Raw genomic sequence first — 23,524 nt, forward strand, 5'->3', positions numbered from 1 at the left:
TCACGTAGCCCCTCCCTCCCACCCAGCTTCGGACTCTTGATCGACATCTCGTAGGCCCCGCCCCCTCCCGCCCCGTCCTGCCGCTGAGCCCTGCGACTGGCTGAGGGAACTGGCATGCTTTCCCGCCCCGGCCCCCTCCGGAGCCTCGGGAGGCTTAGTGGGACCCCGCGGAAGTTGTCAGTCAAACTCCTCCCTCCACCCCCCGCGAGCCCTCCCCCGGGCCGCGCGAGCGCGCACGCACGCGCCCCGGGCCCCCCCTCCTTGCCCGCTCCCCGGTCGCCCGTACCAGCCGCCCTCTCAAGTTGTAGCAGTCGCTCGCCCGGCGTGCTCCGTGGGCGGTCGGTGGGCGCGCGGGGGAGAACGAGGGCGACACTGCAAGGAACGGGGCGCCGGTGGCCGCCCCGGGCGATGAGGGGTCGGCGTTGACAGCAGAGGCGAGCGCTCGGCGGCGGCTCGCGCGGACCCGCGATGGAAGCACCCCGGGAGGAGGCTCCCGGCCGGGCGGACGGCGCGGGCAGCGGCCGCTGAGGAGCCTCCGGGACTCGGTGCGCTCAGGGGACGCGAGGCGCTCTCGCTAGCTCCAGCCGTCCAAACTTCGGGCTCGCCTCCGCCCGCCCTCGGCGCCGGGCGTCAGCAACTTGAGCGGCCCGCGCGCCCCAGCCCTCCCCTCCGCCAGCCCCGGGAGGCGGCCGCGCGGCGCGGGGATGCGGCCGTGAGGCGCTGTCGGGCGGGGAGCAGCTCGCGCAGCGCGAGGGCGGCGCGGCCGGAGCCCGGGGCGCAGGGGCGCAGGCTCTGCGCGTCCGTCCCTCGCCCATTTCCCGGGCCAGCCGCGGCGGGAGGCGCCGGGCGCCGCCGGGGTCGTGGAGATGTCGTCGCCGTCGCCGCCCGCGCCAGTTGCCTGCGCCGCCATCTCGGCCTCGGAGAAAGTGGACGGCTTCACCCGGAAATCGGTGCGCAAGGCGCAGAGGCAGAAGCGCTCGCAGGGCTCGTCGCAGTTCCGCAGCCAGGGCAGCCAGGCGGAGCTGCACCCCCTGCCCCAGCTCAAAGGTAAAGTGCGCGCCCGGCCGCCCCTGGTGCCCCTCTCCCGGGGTTGTCCACCCCTCTGCCTACTTACCCTGCCGTGGCGACCCCAGGGTCCCTCAGGTACCTGCGCTCCCCTTCCTTGTCCGCTCCTCTGACCGCCCCCCATTCGCCCCACTTTGCCCAGCCTCAGACCTGGCTCTCCTTCACGCCGAGCTAGTTCGTCACTTTCTGTACTTGTCCCTCGGTCACCAGATCCAGGGTCCGAACAACTGCCCCCGAGTTAACTGGCCTTTAGACGTAACTATAAAGAAGCCTAAAACCGCGACCAAGTGACGTATCTTCCCTACGGCGTCGGTAGGCTTAAGTGTCATCCCTTAGAAGACCTCGATTGCTTTTGGAAGGGTTCTGAAGGAACGAGTATTGCTTTGCAGTGGAACGGGAACTTGTTTCGCGGGGCTGGGCTTCCAAGGACTTTGCAAGGTTTTGTACAGTAATTGAAATTGGTGTCCATGCCTAATGCCTCGCAGGAGTGCTTGGCAATTCTTTTGGCTCGCCTGGTTTCCCCAGTAGGTTTGGAGGCTTTCCACGAAGTTGTTTCCTGGTGTTCTTGCTTATTCTTTGAGAGTTACTGGCTTTCGACTTAATAATTTTACGTCTAGATGTCATTATGGAAAGATAATTATATTCCTAGATACTTAAGACATTCTTGCAAACCTGATAGAAATCTAGAGAATGATTTACAAGGCCAAGAAATTAAAGGCTCATGCCTAAATAGATAAATGATCAGCAGATTTTTCAGCTCGTTTGACAGAGATCCAACAACCCTTTCAAGGCCAATCTGGTTCTGATTTGTCTTTGGATCTGTGAATCCTGACATAGTTTGGCAAGACTGTTAAAGAAAATCCCAGATCAAATCAACAGTTGACTAACAACAGCTTTGGGACCCCCTTCAGACCCCCCCTCCATCTTCCTCTTAGGGTGCTTTGAATCAAGGACACACCACAGCTAGGCTCAGACGGACTTGTGGGAGAGTTTATGTATGTTCAGTGTGTATCTCATTTATTGTTAACACATTCGAATTGCTAAAATTGGCATGGCACGGTCAGCGGGGTGCAGCAATTGTAATAATCCAGTGCTACCTGTTAGGATATTGAATTACTACTCAGAGGTTTAAGTTTTTATACTTTGTTAAAACCTATTTTATACTTTGTTTTTCATTAATTTATAGTGTTATTTTTAGTTTGAAACCTTGGTACTAGCATTTTTCTTTTATATTTAATCCACTCAAGTGAGTTATTCTTGTTCTTAATGTTGTACTTACTGTTCTTACCTAATAATTGAATTTTAAACATCTGGCTAGTCTCAAGAGATGCAGTTTTAATAGGCTTTATTTTTTAAAGCCAACACAAGTTTATAGAATCAGGAATCATATTCTAAGTTAGATGGTGTTTGCTTCAGAAAGTTGTGGGTTCCATAGTTGTTTTTATGCACAGAATTTTGTCAGTAGTAGAAAAAAGATAAAATTGAAACTCCAGCTTGATTTTAGATATTTGCACGTATACTATTGCTCAAGGTATTATTCATGGTAAACTCATGCAGATTCAGTTGAGGAGATAAATCTTTGACTTGGAAATAAAACCCTCAAACAGAAAAAAAAAACCTACTTTCTCTCAAGTTGTTAAAATGCTTTGAAAATTTGAGTTGTTTTCCTTGGTTCTTTGGCAGTGCCCTTGATACCACAGTATTGTAGGTTTTTTTCTGTCAGTAGTATTTTTCCCCATTTGTGGGTTTAACAAAAACAACACCAGAAAACCCTTTAGTATGAAAGAGAGTTAGTTCTTCCTGCTCTGAAATACAATCGTACTGTGGAGTGATTCAGATATCCGTGGGCATCCGAGATGTTTCAAGTATTTATATCAACCTGCTTACTCTACACTTTGTCCACACAGATCTGGGCTGGAAAGGTGCCAAGTTGTTTTCTTAAAAACAGACTGGGAGTAAGGATTAACAAAACAACCCAACCTTTTCAGTTTATTTTCGCAGAATCATGTAGGTGAGTGGGTTGCATGATTTTTTAATGTTGAAAATGTTCAGAATGAACAATGAGTTCCCCTGAGAACTGGGTGCTAGAAAGTAAAATTAGGAGTACTATATGGGAATCATTTTTTTTCTGGTCTTGGAACTTACGTTCATGAAGGATGTAATTTTTTCATCTAAAACTTGTTGATCATGAACCATTAGGAAACTTGTTTTTTAAAACAGACATTCAGTGTGTTTAGTCTGTTTTAGTTTAAATTTCTGGCCTGGTAAAACAGCTGATTCCTTACATGTATATAAGAGTTTAGTATTTCAAATGATTATCTTCAGAAAAACAACACAAACCAGTGTTGTCCATGACAACTGGAACAGCCCAAAATGGTGTATCGTTAACTCTCGTCTTCTGCCTTTTCAGACCTACTTTGGCAGTGCTGTTAGGCTGTTATTGAAAGTCTAGGGCTTGGTGTCTTTTCACAAATATCTTTCTTTGGTTGATACTAGTAACTTTATTTAGGAGAATGTTGAGGCTTAGAAAAGATAGTTTTAGGCCGGATTATCTGGATGGTGATTCATCTGACTGGGGGACTCTGGTCAAATGTCAGTGTTTTTGGTGTAAATTCATTTTACACAAGCTTGAAGTAGTATGGTTGAGAAAATCAGGTCCGTGGGGTTAGTTCAGGGTGAAAAGTTAGTTTTTGATCTGAATTATTTTCCTTATCTGTAAAGTGGGAATAACACTGTCTCCCAGGATTGGAAGGATTAAGTGAAATAATGTAAGTAAGGAATGCTCGCTCTCATCCCTTTTGTGATTGAAATCCAAATTAAAATATTTTAAATGAAGAATTACTAGTAATACTTAAATATGAACTTTCCCAGAATATTATTTTTCATTATGTGCCTGTGAGTACAGGTGTCTGCAGAAGCCGGAGTCGGTAGATCCTCCTGGAACTGAACCGGGGTCCTCCGGGAGCTATACATGCTTTTTCTCCAGGAGTCCTCTCTCCAGCCTGGATCCATAAGTTTTTTCCAAGAAAAGGATCTATCATTATGATTATACAGATTTGTATTTCTCCTGGAATAGTCAGTAAACAGCAAGGAACAGAAACTGATTTTGAGATTGAACTCTTGAGGTAGAGAGGGACTGGAGAGATGGTACAACGGTTGAGAGCACTGACTTTTTCCAGAGGACCTAGATTCTGATCCCAGCACTCACGTGGTTGTGAAGTTACAGGGGATCCAGTGCCCTCCTCTGGCCTGTGAGGACACAGCACATAAGTGGTTCCTCAGACATACCATCATACAAATATGAATAAAAAAAGATGAGGTGGAGAACTTCCGAGAATCATTCCGTTTCACCGTTTACCTCCGAAGAACTGAGGCCAGAGCCTTGCTGCTGTTTGAAGGATCTTGCTTAGCAGTAAGGGAAATGTGTGTGCTTGTTTTGTCAAGGTATGTGGTCTTCTGAGTTAATTATGACTTAATTCACTTTTTAGGTGTCTTGATTTGGGGAGGGACGCACTACTTCTACTTGTATAACTTTTAACTGGATAGTCACAAATTATTGCTCCACCCAAACACAAAACCTTTGTAATTAGAAAAACACTTAGGTAAAGTTGAAATTCATCTGAATAAGTTAAGTGTTTCCAGTGACTTCCAACGTTATTTTAGGACTGTTTTCTGACTGTTGTCATGTCCCTCTTAGAAGACATAATTAATTTTTCTTTTTACTTTTTAAGGATATACTAAGAGGAATTGCTAAATATAGTGTCTAGTTCTAGTACTCACATGAGGAAACCTTTCCTCCTTGAAGGCTAACATCTTCAGAATTCCTATTTAGGATCATATCTCTCCTCTCATTTTTTTTTTTTGGTTGTCTTTCTTAATTTAATTATTGATTATTTTTGGAAGCGTCTAATTGAGTAAAGTGATAATCCAGGAAAATATATCTAGCAAATTGGTGATAGCATTGGGGCAGAGCACTGTCCTGTAAAGAGCAGATTTGAATTGTCTTCTCGCTTCTGTGGTGACTCACAGCTGCTTGAGGCTAGCTCTTTGACCCTGTGAACGTACTGCTTTCACCTGTAAGAATAACAGTCTCCTTGATAAAGGCACTGGGAAAGTTGTTCTTTAGGCTCCTTTGAGTTTTAGAAACAAAAGTTTAGCTACAACATAATACATTTGGGAAATAGTAGATGTTTTGTGCTTTGTTTTGTTTTCCAATTTAACTTTTAACATTGTAGCATCTGGGGTCGGGTCTAGTTTGCCTTTGTTTTTCTGTATCAAGCACATCCTGGTCCTCCTTACTTACACACTTTGAAAACTTGAACCCACACCTGGCCCTCATTCCTCCCTCAGCATTAACTGATCTAGGGTGGAATCCAGGCATGTTTATTTTTTAAAACTCCCAGGGTGATTCTCAGATGCAGTTAGAAGTCAGGGCCAAGCCTCATAGTATCAGGCGTCTTCTGGTTTAATTCATTAATTGAAGCTTTGTCTTTCCCTCTGATCCTCAGGGCTCCTTACTCAGCCCATTAACTTTTCTGCCCTCCCTTCACCTTCTGGTGCCTATACTTCTCTCTCTTAGCTCTGCTGCCCCCTATGGCCGGCTGATCAGGTGCTCTTCTAAAGGGGAGAGACTGTTGTTGGCGTCTGGCGTTTTCATATGATGAGGTGATTCTTTTAGATCTTGCTTTATTTATTTCTTTACCTAAATGAAAGCCCAACTATTGCCATTCAGTGCCAGGCAATCAGACCTTTATTTTATTTTTTTTAAGAGCTGAGATTTGAGTAGGCAAGAATTGAGAACATATGGTAGAGATTGGCCTAGCTTTAACCCAGTTTTTCAGAATCACAGGTGATAGTGCCAGTCAAAACTGATGTCTTCTATCTACTGAGTATATTGAATAAAATGTAACGGTAGTGTCCACCTTTAGTCCCACCTCTCTGGAGTCAAACCGATCTCTGGGAGTTTGAGGCCATCTTGGTCTACATAGCAAATTACAGTCCAACCAAGGCTGCATAGTGGACCTGTGTGTTGAATTTAACTGTTCGGATCATGCCTTGAATTTATTTTGTATCAAGTATTTTCTTTCAGAGAGTTTTCATGGTTTTTGTTTGTTTGTTTGTTTGTTTGTTTTTCAAAGCAGGGTTTCTCTGTGAAGTTTTGGGGCCTGTCCTGGAACTAGCTCTTGTAGACCAGGCTGACCTCGAACGCCTGTCTCTGCCTCCCAAGTGCTGGGATTAAAGGTATGCACCACTACTACTCCGTGAGAGTTTTCATATTGGTGTTTAACTTAATCTTGTCCATAGCTTTGTGTGAAAGGTATCAGTGAGGGTCTAGAGCCACTTCTAACCCATTTTCCTAATTTGTCTTTGGCCTTTCTGCTGACCACATTGAATAATACTAGCATTTGTTGGTTTGTTCTAGGTGAATGTTCCCTAGGATGAAATGGTAAATTTTGTTTTGCAAAAGTGGATGTCATTATCTCCCCCCACAAAAAAACTCATAGTAACAACTGCAGTGTAATAAATGTCATGTAGACACAGTCGTTATTTTGGTGTAATTCGCCTTGGTTACCTTAGTCACCTACCTTCCTGCATTGATAGTGCTTTCCCCAGACTATTAAGTATTGACTGTCAGAGATTCATTCTCTTTTATTTGCCTTTTGTTTTAACATATTTATGCCTAAAGCAGTTCAGGCTAAGTACATGAATTCTGATTTCTTAGTGCTTTGATAGTGAAGAGTAAATACGGGTTTGACTTGGCTTTTGTTTTAGTACATGTGCTGCTGAAGTGAGCAGAGTAATTTACTGGATTAAAACAAAGGTGTTTGCTCTTGCATTTCAACATAGTGTGAGCTGTGTAACACCGATTATTCTAGGAAAGCAGTGTATACAGTTGTGTGGAAAAGTAGTGCAGGGTTGACTTAGATATGGACTTACATGTGCTTAAAATTGGATAAAGTGAGATAGCTTGTATTAATATTTTCTTTTTAATCGCTCTTTTTCTTTTGTGCTAGGCTCTCATGGTGTAGCCTGGACTGACCACAGACTCACTACCTTGTAGCCCAGAGTGGACTTGAACTCCTGACCCTCCTTCCTCCCAAGTGATGGGATTACAGGCCTGCACTAACTTGCCCCCCACCCCGTATTACTATGCCCCTGCACTAGCTCGCCCTGCTAGTTTATATTAATTTCTAAATTTGAGATGCAGCCTTAATTTATGAGGATGTTCTTGAAGGAAATAAAAGAAATAGATTTAAAATGTATAATTACTTTTAGTGCGTTATTACGAAACAAGAAACCTAATTGCTGAAAGTTTGACGTGCCAGGCTGGGTTTACGTAAAACAGACTCTACTTGTCTGAGCAGGATCATTTACTAATAAGCAGTTACAGAACTATTTTTCATGTGTATCTTTTTGAACTCTTCCCTGAAGGAATTTGTTTATGTGAGCTTTTTGAGTGAGTAATGAAGAATTTTAGAAATCCTGTCATTTTGATTCACATTTCCTTAAACAAACTTACCGGGTTTTATTTGTTCGTGCCTGTTGTATTGTAGTTTGTAGGTTTACATGACCTGAGAGAACCTGTTTCTGACTTGGATACTGAACACTAGGGACTCCTTGGAATCACAGTGCTGGAGTAGCTAAGCTGCTTCCCCTCCAGCCCACTGTGAGGTGCTGAGCAGGACGGCCTCAGGAGTCATTCTCTCGATTTCACTCTTCTGCTACATAAACATCATTCTGGTCATCTCACCAGAGAGAGTCTCTGAAAACAGGGAGGGGAGTTTGGGTGTAAAACAGTGTAGATGGGGGCTGCAGAGGGTGCGGTGGTTGAGAACTCTGGCTGCTCTTGTAAAGGACCCAGGTTTGGTTCCCGGCACCCACTTGGCAGCTCACAACCATCTGTAATTCCAGAGCACTAGCTATGCACTTGGTACACATACACACATGCAATCAAACACTCCTCACATAAAAAAAAAATCAGTGAATCTTATATAATATAAATAGTATAGGCAGTGACTAGGTTAAGTGCCAGAAATAACTTTATAATAACTGGGCTTAGAACTTGAAGTTCAAATATCAAATGTCAAAACTAGAGCCCCCCGCCAAATGTATGCTTCGTTCGTTTGATAAAGGATGTTCTAGAATTATAGTTATTACCAGAAGCCAAATAGCATTTGAAATCATTATTAGTTATTTCCTCACAATTGATAAAAGTGCAAAATATGACAGATTTTTTTTAATAACCCTGAAGTTAGCAGAGCTGGATGTGTTTTTAAAAACATATTTTTTACAGATAGACTTGTAAAGATAAACATCTGTTGAAGTTCTAAGTAAAATAAGATAAAACTTGCAGAACTATATGTCCGATAAAAATTACCCTTATCACTACCATTCTTTGAAAAGTTTTCTTGCCTGATATGAACTTTGCTTTAAAAAAAAAATCTAGTACATTTTTTTTCTCCCTCTGGTTTCCATGGTACTTAAAATTTCCATGAGCCATTGTGGAGATTAAAATGTTACTTAGGTAAATAAAATAATAAATGCTTTTTCTTTTGAAATTACTCATATTTAGTATCTTATAGTGGGTGAAGAATATATACTTTAAGAAGTTTCAGTGAGTTTGCTAAGTATTGACCTGTCAGGGATTGTGGAAGAGTCCTGGCCCAGTGTTATTATGGAAGGAGAGAAAAAGGAAACCTGCCTGGAGTCAGAGATCGACTGAGACCAAATAGCTAGGTGTTAGGCTAAGACAGATGGAGTTTAAGACCCATCCATTGGACAGGATGTGTGGTCCACGGTTGAACACAGTGCGTTTGAGGATTGCCAGGTTTTGTGCTTAGAGAAGACAAGGGGACAGCAGTTAGGACTTCGGTCTCACTTTCAGTGTTGCCGGAGGTGGCAATGCAGACCTTGAATCCCAGCACTCGGGAGGCAGAGGCAGGTGGATCTCTGTGAGTGCAAGGCCAGCCTGGTCTACAGGAGCTGTTCCAGGACAGGCTCCAAAGCTACAGAGAAACCCTGTCTTGAGAAACCAAAAAAGAAAGAATGGGTACAGGTATTATACTGCGTTTATACCTACTGAGGATTCTGGGAGACGGGAATAAAGATTCTCATTGTGATCTGGACATGAAATACAAAAATAGCCTTCCTAAGTGGAGATGGGATAGTGTCTCAGACAGAGGACTTGGCGAAAGGAAGTCAAGAATGATACAGTTTTTATTTGAACAGCCAGGTGTACGATAGCAGTTTGTCCGTAGGTAGCCCAGGCTAACCTCAGACTCAACAACCCTGCTTTAGCCATCTGAGCGATGACATTACAGGTATGCACCACCTCACCAGCTAAAACAGTTTACTGAGAGACAAAGCAGACTTGTGAGAAGAAAAATAACATTTTTATTGTTTTGTTGGTAGTGCTTTTTAAAAATTTTGTTTTTGTTTTGAGATAGAATCACACTATAATGCAGGCTAGCCTAAATTCATGGTGATCTGCCTCAGCCTTCCAAGTGCTGAAATTACGGGTGTGAGTCCCCTGTGCTAGGCTTAAAAGAGTTCTTTTGTGGGAAGTTAAAGTGGTCTGTTGGAAAGTTAATTTGGGCCTAAAGCTGACTACATGTACACTATGATAGTAGTTTGGGAGCCTTCAGCTTGTCAGCATTTGAAGCAATGGAAGTTGAAGCAGCTTCTCAGTAGAAATCGGTAGAATGAGAAGAGGCCAGAGCATGCCAATATCTAGAGGCGAGAGAGACCAAAGCATCAAGGTAGGAGAAGCTTAGTAAGTGGGTAGGTAGAACAGATAGCAACAGAAAAGTGGGTGAGTCAAGTAAAAATTAAAAGTTTCCATGCTTTTGATAATCTTCCCTCTGGTGTCTTTGTCTATTTTGGGGGGCCATTTCAGAGGGTTGATAGACTTGAGATACCTGTAGGGTAAAGATGAAGTAGAAATTGTATAAGCACAGTCAGTAAGTAAGAATAACTCTTTTAGAAAGTCTGGCAGACATAAATGAGTGTCTTTCTGTGTATTTGTATATTTATTTATTCATTTAAATATTGGCTAGAGAGATGGTTCAGTGCTTAAGATCACAGGCTGCTCTTCCACGGGATCTGGAGCTTGTATCCCAGCTCCCAAATAGCAGCTAACAACAGTTCTTAACTCCACTTCCAGAGGATCTTCTAGCCTCCGCAGGCACCGTGCACACATGTGGTGGACGGACATAGATGCAGGCAAAACACCTGTATGCATTAAAAAAAATCTTTAAAAATAAGTATATTAGCTGCAGAGGGGAGAACGGATTAGAATGGAGCAAGGTTTTAAGAAGGGAAGGGCCAGTCAGGAGGTTTGTTTTTAAGGCTAACTAAGGTATGATGTAGCTACATCCAGAATGGTTAATGCAGAAGTGCAAAGAGGTTTATTTGAAGTGTACATTATAAGTAGGGTTTGTTAGTTGTTTGAAGTAGGAAGAGGTAGAAAAGGAAGAACTGGTCATCCTGAGGTGTGTTTTGTCCTACACTGCCACTGAGGACTGTGCTGGGAAAGCAACCAAGTAGGGAGGGAAGATCAGTTTTATTTTGTAAACTGTAAATTTGGGATGCTTTTAGAAATGCATCTTCAGTTCTAAATATCAAAAAGACCTTTGTATTTTTGTTACACATATTTCTATGTGTGCACATATTCATGCATATGTGAAAGTCAGAGGACAACTTGGAGGAGTTAGTTCTCTCCACCACGTGTGTCCTCAGGATGGAATGCAGGTCAGCAGGCTTGGAGGCAAAGAGCCTTTACCACTGACTCATCTCACCTGCCCTGTGTGTGAATCGAACAGTGCCCATTTGGATAGTTCTGTGACTAACGCAGCTTCCTTCAGGAGCCTGCTAAGACTCTGGATTTTGCTATGAAGGACTTGTCCATAACTGGATTTGTAAGCCATTGGTCTTCTGCGTACACATGGTGCAGGATGAAATGTTACATGTGTCTTCCCACACAGCATAGAGCCTGCCGTGTTGTTTATCGAGGGAAATAGTGAAGCAAAGGCTGTTGTTGAGTTGATCTAAAGAAAAAACATTTTATATCATGTTATAGTTATCATTTTAATACATATTTTATATCATATATATTTATATAAATTATATAGTTTGTAATGTTTAGTAACTGTCTTGGTTATTTTTCTGTTGCTATAAAGAAATACCATGAACATGGCAAACTTATAGAAGAAAGAGCTTATCGGGAATTTACAGTTTCAGAGAATTAAGAGTTCATTACCTGTTGCACAATTTCTAGTTAGTCGTAATAATAAAACCTGGACTCAGATACTGGGGAGTTAAAGCTGAGAGATCAGAGCAGCCAGCCACTAGTTCTTACCTCTGTGAAGTCCTCAGATGGAATGGGGTCTCCTGTCTCCTCCCGCCTTACATTCCTCTCTCCACCCAGCCCTATCACTTCCTGTCTCCACCTCTACCACTGCCTGGCCTCTGTGGCTAACTAGTGACTCTCTTCACACTCTGATCCTCAGGCTAGCACAAGCTTGCCTTCTGCCTCGCTTGCAGGCATGTTGCTGGAGCAGTAGCGGAGAGCTTACATCTTAACTGTAAGTGGGAGGCAGAGCAGGCAGGGAGAGAGAAGTGGAGAAAAGAGAGAGAACACTCTGGGATTGGCATGGGCTTTTGAACCTCAAAGGCCACCCCCAGTGGCACACATCCCAAACCTCAGACAGTTCCACCTTCTGGAGACCTGATGTTCCAACCTGTGAGCCTGTGGGTGCCATCGTTCAAACCACCACATTAACTGGGTAACATGTAGATACACCAACATTTTTACCATTTTGTGGATAAACCAAACCCTAGATTAGGTTGTGTTCTATGCCGGTCATTTACAGTTTGATCTTCTCCATTGGTTAATTCCTTCTCTGTAATGTTAAACTGAAGATGTATGTTGACTGCATTAAAGTAGAATTGTTCCCTTCAGTGCAAGAGAAAGACTGTGGTTGGGAACTTTCCAAGAAAGCTGCTGATTTCCTAGGTGCTGGACAAGTCCATTACTATCAAACACTGTCTTCACTGCCCTTGAATAGCCTAAGGTTTGCTCTAAAAGTAGTTGGGAACATTTGCTTTATGAACAAATCCTGATGATGGGATAACTGTTGGTGGTGTGGTGCAGCACATTTGTGGCAGGTAGATTGTAATCGGAGCCTCCAGCCACTCCAGTTACAGCTATCCGTTCCAGAACTGGATGCTGCACCTACTCTCCCTCTCCTTTGGAAATGCTGTCTTTAAGAGTTTGGAATTTCCTTGCACTGTGCCACATTAGCATAACACTGTCTTTCCTGGTGGTTTCCCCCAATTTGAAAACTGGAAGTAGGATGAGAAAACTGAGATTTGCATAGAGACCTAATTAGGAAAATTCATCAAACACTTCACTAATTTTAGTCTCCTAAAGTTTCCAGAGGAGATAAAATTGGACAGTTACGTATCATCTCTTTAAGTAGTATTCCAGATGCGTTTGTGCCTGTGGTTAGAGAACAAGCCTTAGCTCGAATGTAAAGTTCAGCCAAAGTAGCAGGTGTAACCGGGAAGTGCTGTTCCCTTCCTGGGAAGTTCTGGTCTTGCAGTAGGAGAGGTGGAAATAGCTCCACTCTCTGTAGCTGACCCAGCCACAGGACAGCCACGATGGGGTCGGTGCTTCATGTCTGATGTCTGGTGTGATCACCTGGATGACCCTGAACACACTTGGAGCGTGTTTTTAGCTCTAGAACAGTAGTGACTAATTTAGGATATAATACTCGGTGTGAGTCATAATTGAGTCTTGGTTTTCATTGTTTTCTGAAATAAACTCATTTAAAGAGTACACATTGAGAAATATCATTCTTAACTACCTCATTTCTTTGTGTCTTTATTTATTTTTTTTAAGAGTTTGTAGATTGTTAAAAACAGAAATTCCCCATTCAGAACAAACCTCGAATTTAATGTCTGTGGGACCAGTGTAACTGAAGGTTGTTCACCCCATGCTTTAACTTCGTAGAATATTATAAACTGCATGATTTTTCTGAAAGGAAAAATAACCATTTGGATTGATTCTGAATAAAGTACTTATTTCTAGAAATTCTGAGTTGGGCCATTTGAAACCTTAGTTATAAAGTCCACACACTAGGGCTGTTGAGATGGCTCAGCAGGCAGAAAGTGCTGGATGCCAAGCCCAGTGACCTGTATTTGGAGTGTCCTCTGATTCCCGCTCCAGCCCCACTCTGAGATCTCATACTCAGTTTAAGTAAATAAATGTTAAAAATAGATAAATTACACAGACTAAAAGGAATCTTCTTTTTAAAATTTTTATTTATTATATGTTTGTATGTATATGTGTGCACTCACACAAGCATGCCTTAGAACACATATGGAGGTCAAAGGGCAACTTGTGAGAGTTGGCCCTTCTGGGTTGATTCTGGAGATCCACCTCAAGCTGTCAGGCTTAGCCAAGTGTCTTTACCTGCTGAGCTATCTCTCTGGCTCAGAAATAGGGTTTTTTTTCTTTAATTTTTTTTTTTTTTTGTAGTGCCGAGGATTAAATGAGAGGCAACGACTATTCTGAGTACTGTTTCTAAGTCTTGTTTTAGGAGTTGATACATAGATCTATTGGAAATTCCAGTTAAATTCATCATTTCCCCAGAAAATCAGTGAAATATCCTGAGGTTTCCACTCCTGTCCGTCACCCAGAGCCCGTCTGCGATGATGAAAGGAAGTGGAGTGGGTGGGGAGCTGCGGTGCTGATGTAGACGGGGCACCTGTGAAAGGGGGCACACCTGAACACAGGAGCAGGGGTCTCTTAAAGCTGTGTAGACATTCGCATGAGATAGAGTTCCTCACAGCCGTTAAAGTAGCTTCCCACTCCGTTCCTAAAGGTCTACCTAACGTTTCTGTTCCTGAAAACCCCACACGCTGTTGTTTCATGAATAGCAGGTTCGTAGTCAAATGAGATTAAGGGGACGGCACAAGTTTTCCATTTATTCTCAGCACCGTGATTGCTAAAGTCCACAGCCAAAGGACTCTGTATCACACATCTAGTAGCTCATCTTTCTTCCTTGTTCTTGCTGTCTTAGTGGAAGTGATATATGAAATTCAAAAGACAATATGCAATTAACTTCCTTCCTCCTTCCTCCTCTTCTCCTCCCTTTCTTGATGGGATTATATAGCCCAGGCTAGCCTGGAGCTCTCCATTCTCCTGCCTGAGCCTTCAAAATACTGAGATTATGGGCATGTGTCACCTTACCCAGCTTACAGTTATTTTTTTGGAATAAAAACTAATCAGTATACTTCTATAACAGTAGTTGTGGACACAATTTTCTTTGAATGGTAATTAAAGCTGTTAAGTTTTAGACAGTAGTCCAGTGGTTTTGATTAACATACACTTACACATACCAGATCGACAGTGTGCACATTACAATTTGCTAAAGTGTGATGTCTATACATTTTTCTCACCATTTTCAGTTCTAATGAAGTCACAGACTCTTAACTAAGTCACAGTGCAGAGGCATTTGTTAAAATACAAGTATTTTCCTTGCTTCTTAGCCTGATCTCTAGTTCAAGATAAAAGCTAGCTCAGGCTCTTTGTTTTAATGTTCTCGGGTATTGCCAAAAAAGCTACACGTTCTATATCCCGTGTCAGTCTCTTAAATTAGAATTCTGGACCACACCCTCGGCATACCACTGAATGGCAGTGCTAGGTTGCTAGGATACTGCACTTGTTCTATAATTTGTAGCATGAATCCTATATGAGATGTTAGTTTAGATTTCAAATAAACGAGCAGCAGTACCTGGGGATATGGTTTGTAAAATTATCTTATTACAAATGATGCTTAGCTTTTCAAATATTTGTTACTAAGCACAGCACTAACAAATGAAAAAGCTGAAATAATTTGATTGTACCTGGGTTTCTTGCACTGACTGTAAAGACGATGGTGAAGAAGCAAGCTTTAAGATGGGCTACCCTAATATCAGCTCCCCTTCCACTGGCAGCAGCCATCAGGTGAGCCAGGATGGGCGTGTACAAATACATCCAGGAGCTGTGGAAGAAGAAGCAGTCTGATGTGATCCACTTACTTCTGAGGGCCCACTGCTGGCAATACCACCAGCTCTCTGTGCTACACAGGTCTCCAAACCCCACCCAGCCAGATAAAGCTTGTGGGCTGGGATACAGAACCAAGCAAAGTTATGTCGTGTAGGATTTGCCCAGCTCCTTCAGTCTGTTGTCATACATTTGCACAGCTTTAGTTACTGTTTCCTCAAATGTTTTTTCTGCTCCTTTTCCTCTCCTTTCAGTACCTCCATCCTGAACACTTTACTATCATGATAGTGTTCTATAGAATAGCGCTGTCCACTTCTATTTTTAAAAATTAGGTTTATTTGTTTAATTTTATATGTGAATATTTTGCCTGTATGCATATGTGTTGGTGTTAGAAGAGGTCCTGGCTTCCCTCGAACAGGAGTCATGGGTGGTTGTAAATCATGGGGTTGCTCGGACTCACGCCCAGGTCCTCTGCAGGAGCAGCCGGTTCTCTAAACCTTTAAGCCATCTCTCTAGCCCTTGTTCCAGTTCTTCAAGATTGGAGTATATCTCTAGATACGGCTTTCAGTTTCTCATGAGTCTCTTTAGTGAAGTTTTTGTTTTGTTAGACTTCTCAAGTCTATAATTTCCATTCTCTTTTTTATTGGTGTTTTTGCTCTTTTTTATTTGGTGTTCTCTCTTTGACATTACATTGCCATGACACTTCTTAGTCATGGTTTCCTTTGAATAGTGGCTACTTGGAAACCATATTTCCTTAACTCCCCTGTGCGTTCTCACAGGCAATCAAGTTATGGTGTCCCCTTGTTATTATTTTTTCCTTCTTGTTAACCTGTAGCCTGTACTTTTCTAGGCAGAGCGGGAGAAGTGGAAGTAAGAAGGGTGTGAATGGTATTTAAAATATGTGCTGGGTACTGACCTCAGTACCGGGGTTGTTGTTATCATTGCTTGTTTGTTTAGTGGCTGAGTGAGGTCTCCCTATCTTCAGCCTCTGTTGCTGTTCTTCAGAGAGGCATTGCTTTGGCTGTGCTCACGTCGTCCTGGGAGACAGTAGTTTTGGTAGACTTTTCTCCTGACAGTACCCCACCTCTTACGTCCCACTCTTTCCACCTGACTGCTCATTGTTTTTTTGTTTTTTTGTTTTTTGTTTTTTTTGCAAAGCCAATTCAATTCAGGCTTTAAGGGATTTATGTCAGGAATCTTGTTCTTGTATGGGTCCTCCAAGCTACCCCTCTTACATCTCTCTCCTGAAAATGAATTGTGTCCTCGGTGAATCTGGAGATCTCTTCCATTCCCTCTATCCTAGCCCCTGCTCTTTCTGAGAGCACTGTAAACTGAAGGATGTTGTGGGAAGGAAGAGCTAGCTTTATTAGGGGTGGCTTGTAGGCAGTCTTCTTAGCTTGCCTAAAGGACCGGGAGAGTGCAGTCTAAGGAACCCTCGCCTCTCCGCTGCTCTTGGTTAGAGCCGCACCTCTACAGCAGGCTAGAGTGCCAGAGTCTATTCCGTACCTGAAGAAGGCTGCCAGGGAGCTTGAGGTAGAGGGAGCCTCCGGGTCTCTGAGGAGAGTTCCTGCTGTGCTGAGTGAAGGGAGCCATCTTAATTCAGGTTCTGCTTACTGGGTTTCCATAAATGTGGCATGGGACTCAAATCCAAGGCCTTGCTCATATTAGATGAGTGCTTTCCCATGAGCTCGTTCCCTGAGTTTTCATAGATGTTCTTAGGAGTTTCCTCACTTGCTCTTTGCCCTTGGGCCTATTCATAGAGTCTTTAAATGGTGTTTTATTATCTTAAAACTTTATTTATTTTGAAAAAGGATCTTGCTCTATAGCCCAAAATTTCCTGAATCTCTATATGTAGACAAGGCTGGCCTTGAACTTTGGTGATCTTCCTACCTCTACCTCTCAAGTGCTAAATTGCAGGCATGTACCATCATACTTAGCTAAATGGTTGTTTTAAGCTGAAATTTGGGGGAAGCAGATAGGTCTGAGGACTTCTTACTGGAAGTTGGCCCCCAACTTGACTCCAGTTTAAGCTTGTTTTATAGTAATGGTTAGTACCTTTTCTCTAGGGTGACATAGCTTTCAGGTACAAAATTATGTGCTTATATTTGAAATCTTAAAGGAAATGGGAAAATTCCTTGAAGTAAACAGCTTTCTAAAAATAACACAAGAAGAAGCAGAAATTTCAATAAGTTTGTGCCTGTTTGGTTGAGTCTGAATTAGGAAAACATTACTAGAAAGTAAATTACAGAGTGCTGTCTCTTACGGACATAAACTGAAAAATCTTTAATAAAATATTGGCAAATTGAATTCTAAAATATGTAGATAGAATAGTATATATTGACCATGTAAGATACATGCAAGGGATCTAAGGCTTTTTTTTTTAATTTAAAAAGTGACCAGTAGTCATTTCTTGGCCTTTTGCCTCGTCTAGTGTAAAACACGACTACCATTAGTTTTTGACAAAGATGTAAAGAATAGAGATTGAAGAAACGATTGCTTCCTTACCAGTGCCAGAAAAACTGGATTTCTCTTGTAGGAGAATGGAACCTGATGTGTATGACCACCATGCATGCTGATCAACTCAGGATGGATCTTAAGGTAGTTAGGACTTGACTTCGAAACTGCTGGGAGCACAGCCCTTTCCTGTATGTCACAGGCAAAGGCTTCCTGGAAAGGATTCTAACAGCCCAGGAAACAGTCCCGAGAATTGGCAAGATTGTGAGGACGTGAAATTAAGATTCTGTACAGTGGAGACAGTTTACTGGACAGGGAGAAGTGAATCTTGGCCATCTGCTGTCAGACTAGAGAGTTGTCCAAATACATAAAGAGAGCTGCAAAAATTAACCACAGAAATCATCCAGTCAGTAAATGAACTAATAGCCAAATACATAGTTCTCAACAGAAGAAATAAAACGGCCAGTAGTACTTTAAAAGTGTTCAGTGTCCTTAGCCATCAGGAAAATGCGAATTAAAAGTGTTTTGAGAGCCCACCTCACTCCTGCCAGATGGCTATCAGGACAACAAACAATAGCAAATACTAGCAAGGCTGTGGGGGAAAGGCCTTTATTCACAGCTGGTGGGAAAGTAGACTTGTGCTGCCACTGTGGAAACTAGTGTGGACGTTTCTCAGATAACTGTGACCCAGCTATTCTACTCTTGGTGTGCCCAAAGACTATTAAATCAGCATATTGTAGAGGTAACTTGCACACCCATGTCTACTACTGCTACACTGTTCACAGTAGCCAAAACAGTGTCTATTGATCAAAGAACGTAGGACAGACGCACAGTGGAATTTTGTTTACCTTGAATTGGGGCTCTCTAGAGGAACAGAGCTGATGGAATGAATCTCCGTTGGAAGGGAATTTATTGGAGTGGCCTACAGGCTGTGGTTCAGTTAATCCAACACTCATGTCTCCTGAAGGACAGGCCAAGAATCTGGTAGTTGTTCAGTCCACAAGGCTGATTTCCTGCCCATTTTGGAGTCCTGAAGTAAGTTCTAAACTAGCAAAGGAATGCCTCAGCAGAATAGATGAACCTGCCAGAGTGAGTGAGGGCAGGCAGGCTGAAAGCTTCCTTCCATATACTTGGATGTGCATTGTCACCTGAAGGAGTGGCCCAGATTTAGGGTAGTCTTTTGACCTCAAATGATCCAATCAAGAAGAATCCCTCAGAGGTGTGTCCAGCTACTCATTGGGTTTTAGTTGATTGAAGTTGACAACCAAGATCAGCTGTCACACAGCTATAGAGGAGTGAAAGTGACATCATGCACAGAAGAATAAATGGAGCTGGAGCATTGAGAGAGGCAGGCCAATGTCAGAAAGTCAGCAACCACGTGTTTGCTCTATTGCGGAACCTAAATTTAACAGGAGAGGGAGAGAGGGAGGGAGGGAGGGAGGAAGAAGTTCATGAAACTAGAAGAGATGAAAGGGGAGAAAGAGATCTTAAAGGTGGGGTAAAATGAGGGTAATCGGATAGATGTTTGATGCATGTGACATGAAGGCAGAAGAGGTGGTTCTTGGTTTCTCAACTGTCTAGAGCAGTGGTTCCCAACCTTCCTAATGCTGTGACCCTTTAATACAGTTCTTTATGTTGTGGTGACCCCCAACCGTAACATTATTTTTGTTGCTACTTCATGAGTGTAATTTTGCTACTGCAGTGAATTATAATGTAAATATTTGTGGTTTTGATGGTCTTAGGTGACCATTGAAAGGGTCGTTCGACCCCCAAAGCGGTCACTACCCACAGGCTGAGAGTCGCTGGTTTAGATGAGCTTCTCAGGTCCTCAGAACATCTTGTCAAGATTTTGATAAATTATATCCTTTGCATAGACTCATTGGAGAAGGTACTGAGTATGTTATAATCTTCATTTATTTGATAAAAGAGTTATGGAATTTTCTCTTTTCTTTTGGCTTTTTGAGACAGGGTTTCTCCATGTAACAACCCTGGCTGTCCTAGAACTCTCTTTGTAGACCAGGTTGGCCTTGAACTCACAGAGATGTGCCTGCCTCTGCCTCTCAAGTGCTGGGATTAAAAATATGTGCCACCAATACCTGGTGGGTTTTTTTTGTTGTTGTTATTTGTTTTTTAGCTTTTTTGTTTTGTTTTGAGACAGTGTCTCTCTACAAAGTCTCACTGTTGTGAAACTCACTATGGAAAACAGGCTGGCCTCAAACTCAGAGATCAGCCTGCTTCTGCCTCCTGAGTGCTGGAACTAAAGGTGTGTACCACCATGCCCACCTGTGCCTTGGTTTTCTGTACAAAAGCCTTGCTTGTCTCTTATTATATTTCCTTTCTGTTGAAACCTGACTACCATGTATGAGGAAGCTTAGACATTGATAGGTCACACCTATCGCAGCTTTTAAAGGAACATTGGCTGCTCCACTGATAACAATCATGATAACATTCTCTTTGTATTCAGGGTGGTTTACTTTATCATCTTAGGCATACCTAATATGGAATCTTCTGGCGTTTTTATTTTTTGGGGAGCTAGAGATGAAGTCCCATGTCTCACATGTAAGAAGTGCTCTGCTTCTATACTCCAGCTGATGTGGGAAGTTCTTCTGTATATGTGTTGCTTTTATTGGTTAATGAATAAAGCTCCCTTGGCCCGTGGCAAGGCAGAATATAGCCAGGCTGGAAGAGATAAATAGAGAGAGTATGTGGAGTCAAAGAGATGCTGTATAGCTGCCGAAGGAGACAGACACCATGTAGCCACCCAAGAAGCAAGAGGTAACAAACCACAAGCCTCGTGGTAAAATATAAAATAATAGAAATGTGTTAATTCAGGATGTAAGAGATATCTAGAAATATACCTGAGTCATTGGCCGAACAGTTTCTGTAATTAATATGGTTTCTATGTGGTTATTCGTGTCTGGGCGGCCAGAAACTAAGTGCCGTCTCTGTCTACACTGGCCATGATAATGTAGCATTTTACATGTTGTGGAATGACGCATGAAGCACATCTTGCTTTGTAATTGAAGATCCATATGCAGTGCAATAAAACTGTAATCACATGCGGTACCTCTGATTGGTTTGTTTGCTTAACTCTAGTCATAACCCATCAACATGATACTGCTACCCAGTTGGTTACAATCCATACTCTAAAAAACAACACTGTAGAACATATTTCTGGTATGAGCCAGGTCACCTTCAAGTTGAGTATTTGTGGTGAAAACCTTGAAGAGTCCAGAAAATACCTAACAGGGCTTTGGGGAGTTTTTGAAGGTGAGCTAATAAGTCTTCAAGAGGAAATGCCTCGTTTCCTCGGAGCTGTTTCTGTCTCCCTGCTCGGCATGACTCTTTTTATGTTTCAGCAGTTGTAAAGTCTTTAGTAAAATCAAGTTCTGGTCATAACAAAATGGAAAAGTTACGGGCATTTAAAAACTCACATCCTGACCAGGCATGATGATGCTCACCTTCAATCCCAGCACTTGAGAAGCAAAGGGAGGTGGATCTCTGAGGTCTAGACCAGTCTGGTCTATAGAACGAGTTAGCGAGTTCCAGGACAGCCAAGGCTACACAAAGAAACCCTGGTATTGTTGGTTTTTTCTTGGGGGTGGTGCTTAGCTCAGGATGTGACTGAAGATGAGTGCACTTTGACAGCATGTTCCCTGGGCAGCAGGCAAGCCTGAAGGCATCGCCACTGCTGAATGTGCCGTCCGTACAGTAGTTCTGGACTGCTCCTTGGTAAAATATTGGGGGGGGGGAGTGGGGATCAAAATACTACTGCAGGGTTATGTAGAATTGCTTTTGTTTTTGTCGTTTCAGTGGAGTTCTCTAGTGTATTAGTAAACTTCCCTCATCTCTGTGACAAGAACAACTGACAGAAACCATTTGAGGGAGGAAGTATGAGCTGTGGCTGGTGGTTTCAGAGTTGCAGTCTGTCACTGGAAGGCACAGCAGTGGGAGCATTGGCTGCAGGTGCTCATTTGCATCACGGCAGCAGGAAGCAAAGCATACAGGCCAGAGCCAGAAGTGCTATAACTCTCAAAAGCCCACCCCAGTCACCTGCCTCTGCCATCTAGGCCCCAATTCCACGGGATCCCCAGCCCCAGAAACAGCACCAGCAACTGTGGACCACAGAGCCCGAGGGGACAGCTCCAACTCAAACCTGTTATCTTAAATACTCTTCCATATACACTCATGGCTCGTTTATATGTTTTCAGAGATTCATATCCAATAGTGTGTTCGTTTTCCCATTGCTCTGCCAAAAATACTTGATAAAATAAAGGAGGAAGGGTTCTTGTTTTTGTTTCTTAGTGGCATGCCCCTGGGCAGAGCATTATTGTGGCAGAAGTGGCACGACTCCAGTGACCCACTTCCTCCAGGGTGGCCCGCCTGGCAGCCAAGGGTTCACCTCATGGGCTTGTGGGGAACATTGCATTTTCAGACTATAACACTATATGAAATAGATAAAGAGAATCAGTTCCAGGAAATTTTATTAAAGTATCCCCAACAAAAATCTGGGTAGCTTAGGATAATTAAATTCAAAATGACTAAGCAAATGCAAACAGTGTATGGCTTAGGATACAGTTGGTACAAATACTTGGGGTTTCATGAAGCCACCCAGCATTGTGAGAGGGTATTCTACCATTAGAAGGGATCAGAACAGAAACTGAAACTGAACTAGTTTCTTCTGAATGCAAACCATTTTCCTGCCACTTTCTTACTGTGTCGTAGCTTCAGGGCATGGGTTTTGTTGGTGTTGTTTTTGAGGCAGGTCTCACTGTGTGCCCTAGCTGGCCTGGGAGTCACTGTGTAGACCAGGCTGGCCGCTGACTCTGAGAAGTTCTCTGGCCTTCACCTGCAGGATTAAAGGAGTGGCCACTACTTTTAGCTAAGGTTTTGAATGGGAGACGTGGCGTTTCACAGTGGAAGTGGGAGGACAGAGTGACCAGGACTTGCTTGCAGATGGTGATTATATGTGGATAAAGCATGAATTTGTGTTCACTTCTGCCTCAAGGAGAAAAAAGCTCAGAAAATATTTTCAGACTGTGAGAACTGAGTCAGCCTCTGAAGGTGGCACCTGTCATCCTCAGATCATCAGTATAATGGGATCTAATTATTTTAAAGACGCAGTACACGGGCAGGAACATAGCTCAGTGGTAGAACACTTGCCTAGCGTGTGTGATGCCTGTGTTCAGTCCCCAGTACCACACACACGAGACTAAGATGAAATACAGATGTATTGTAAAGATAAATATGTAAAGATATTAGTAAAGATAAATATGTATTTGACGGATATGGGTGTTTTCGAAGATAAAGGATCAACTGAGAGAACTATGGGGATTTTCTGTGAGTTGAAAAAGGGTTCATAGAATGACTTTATCTTCTTGAGTGGGTATAAACAATATGTATTCCGAAAAGTTTACCATTGTTAGTTTACAGAAACCAAAGGGGTCTTGTCTTCTAGCTTTTTAAACTAATGAACTTGGTACCAGTGTTAGAAAATGTCACTTAGTAATTAAATTAATCATTTGACTTTAAGAACCAAAACTCCAAAAGTTTTAAGAAAAAGGCCAATCAGATGTTGCTGACTTAGTGGAGGTGGAGCAGGTTCTGCTGCTGAACATCTATCTGGTGTTTGGAAGGAGCAAGGGTAGTAGGCCTGTCTGCTGGCTGTGTGTGTCAGATCTGCTTCATATTCGCCACAGTATAGTAAAGTCTCATTTCAGAGCACAGATAGCTTATGTATAAAGGGCTGCAAATTTAATGATCCTTTAAAAAAGGGTATCTTAAAACTTCTTCACTTCAGAGCAGTTCCATAAAAGGTGATTGAATAAGCCAGGTGGTGGTGGTGGATGCCTTTAATGCTAGCACTTAAGAGGAGGAGACAGGTGGATATCTTTGAGTTTGAGACCAGCGTGGTCTACAGAGCAAGTTCCAGGACAGGCTCCAAAGCTACAGAAA

At 42.8% G+C, this 23,524-nt stretch overlaps 1 protein-coding gene across 1 annotated transcript in view; it reads left to right on the forward strand.

Moving 5' to 3' along the window:
* The first annotated feature begins 260 nt into the window (after positions 1-260).
* Positions 261-23,524, forward strand: part of Ppp2r5a (protein phosphatase 2 regulatory subunit B'alpha) — a 48,691-nt gene continuing 25,427 nt past the window's right edge. Inside the window, exon 1 of the mRNA XM_048439405.3 lies at positions 261-1,047. Within this exon, the coding sequence (XP_048295362.1) occupies positions 867-1,047 (181 nt within the window). The 5' untranslated portion in view covers positions 261-866. The remainder of the gene's footprint in view (positions 1,048-23,524) is intronic.

Source organism: Myodes glareolus, chromosome 5, assembly GCF_982192425.1.
Source record: "Myodes glareolus chromosome 5, mMyoGla1.1, whole genome shotgun sequence".
NCBI classification, from domain to species: domain Eukaryota; kingdom Metazoa; phylum Chordata; class Mammalia; order Rodentia; family Cricetidae; genus Myodes; species Myodes glareolus.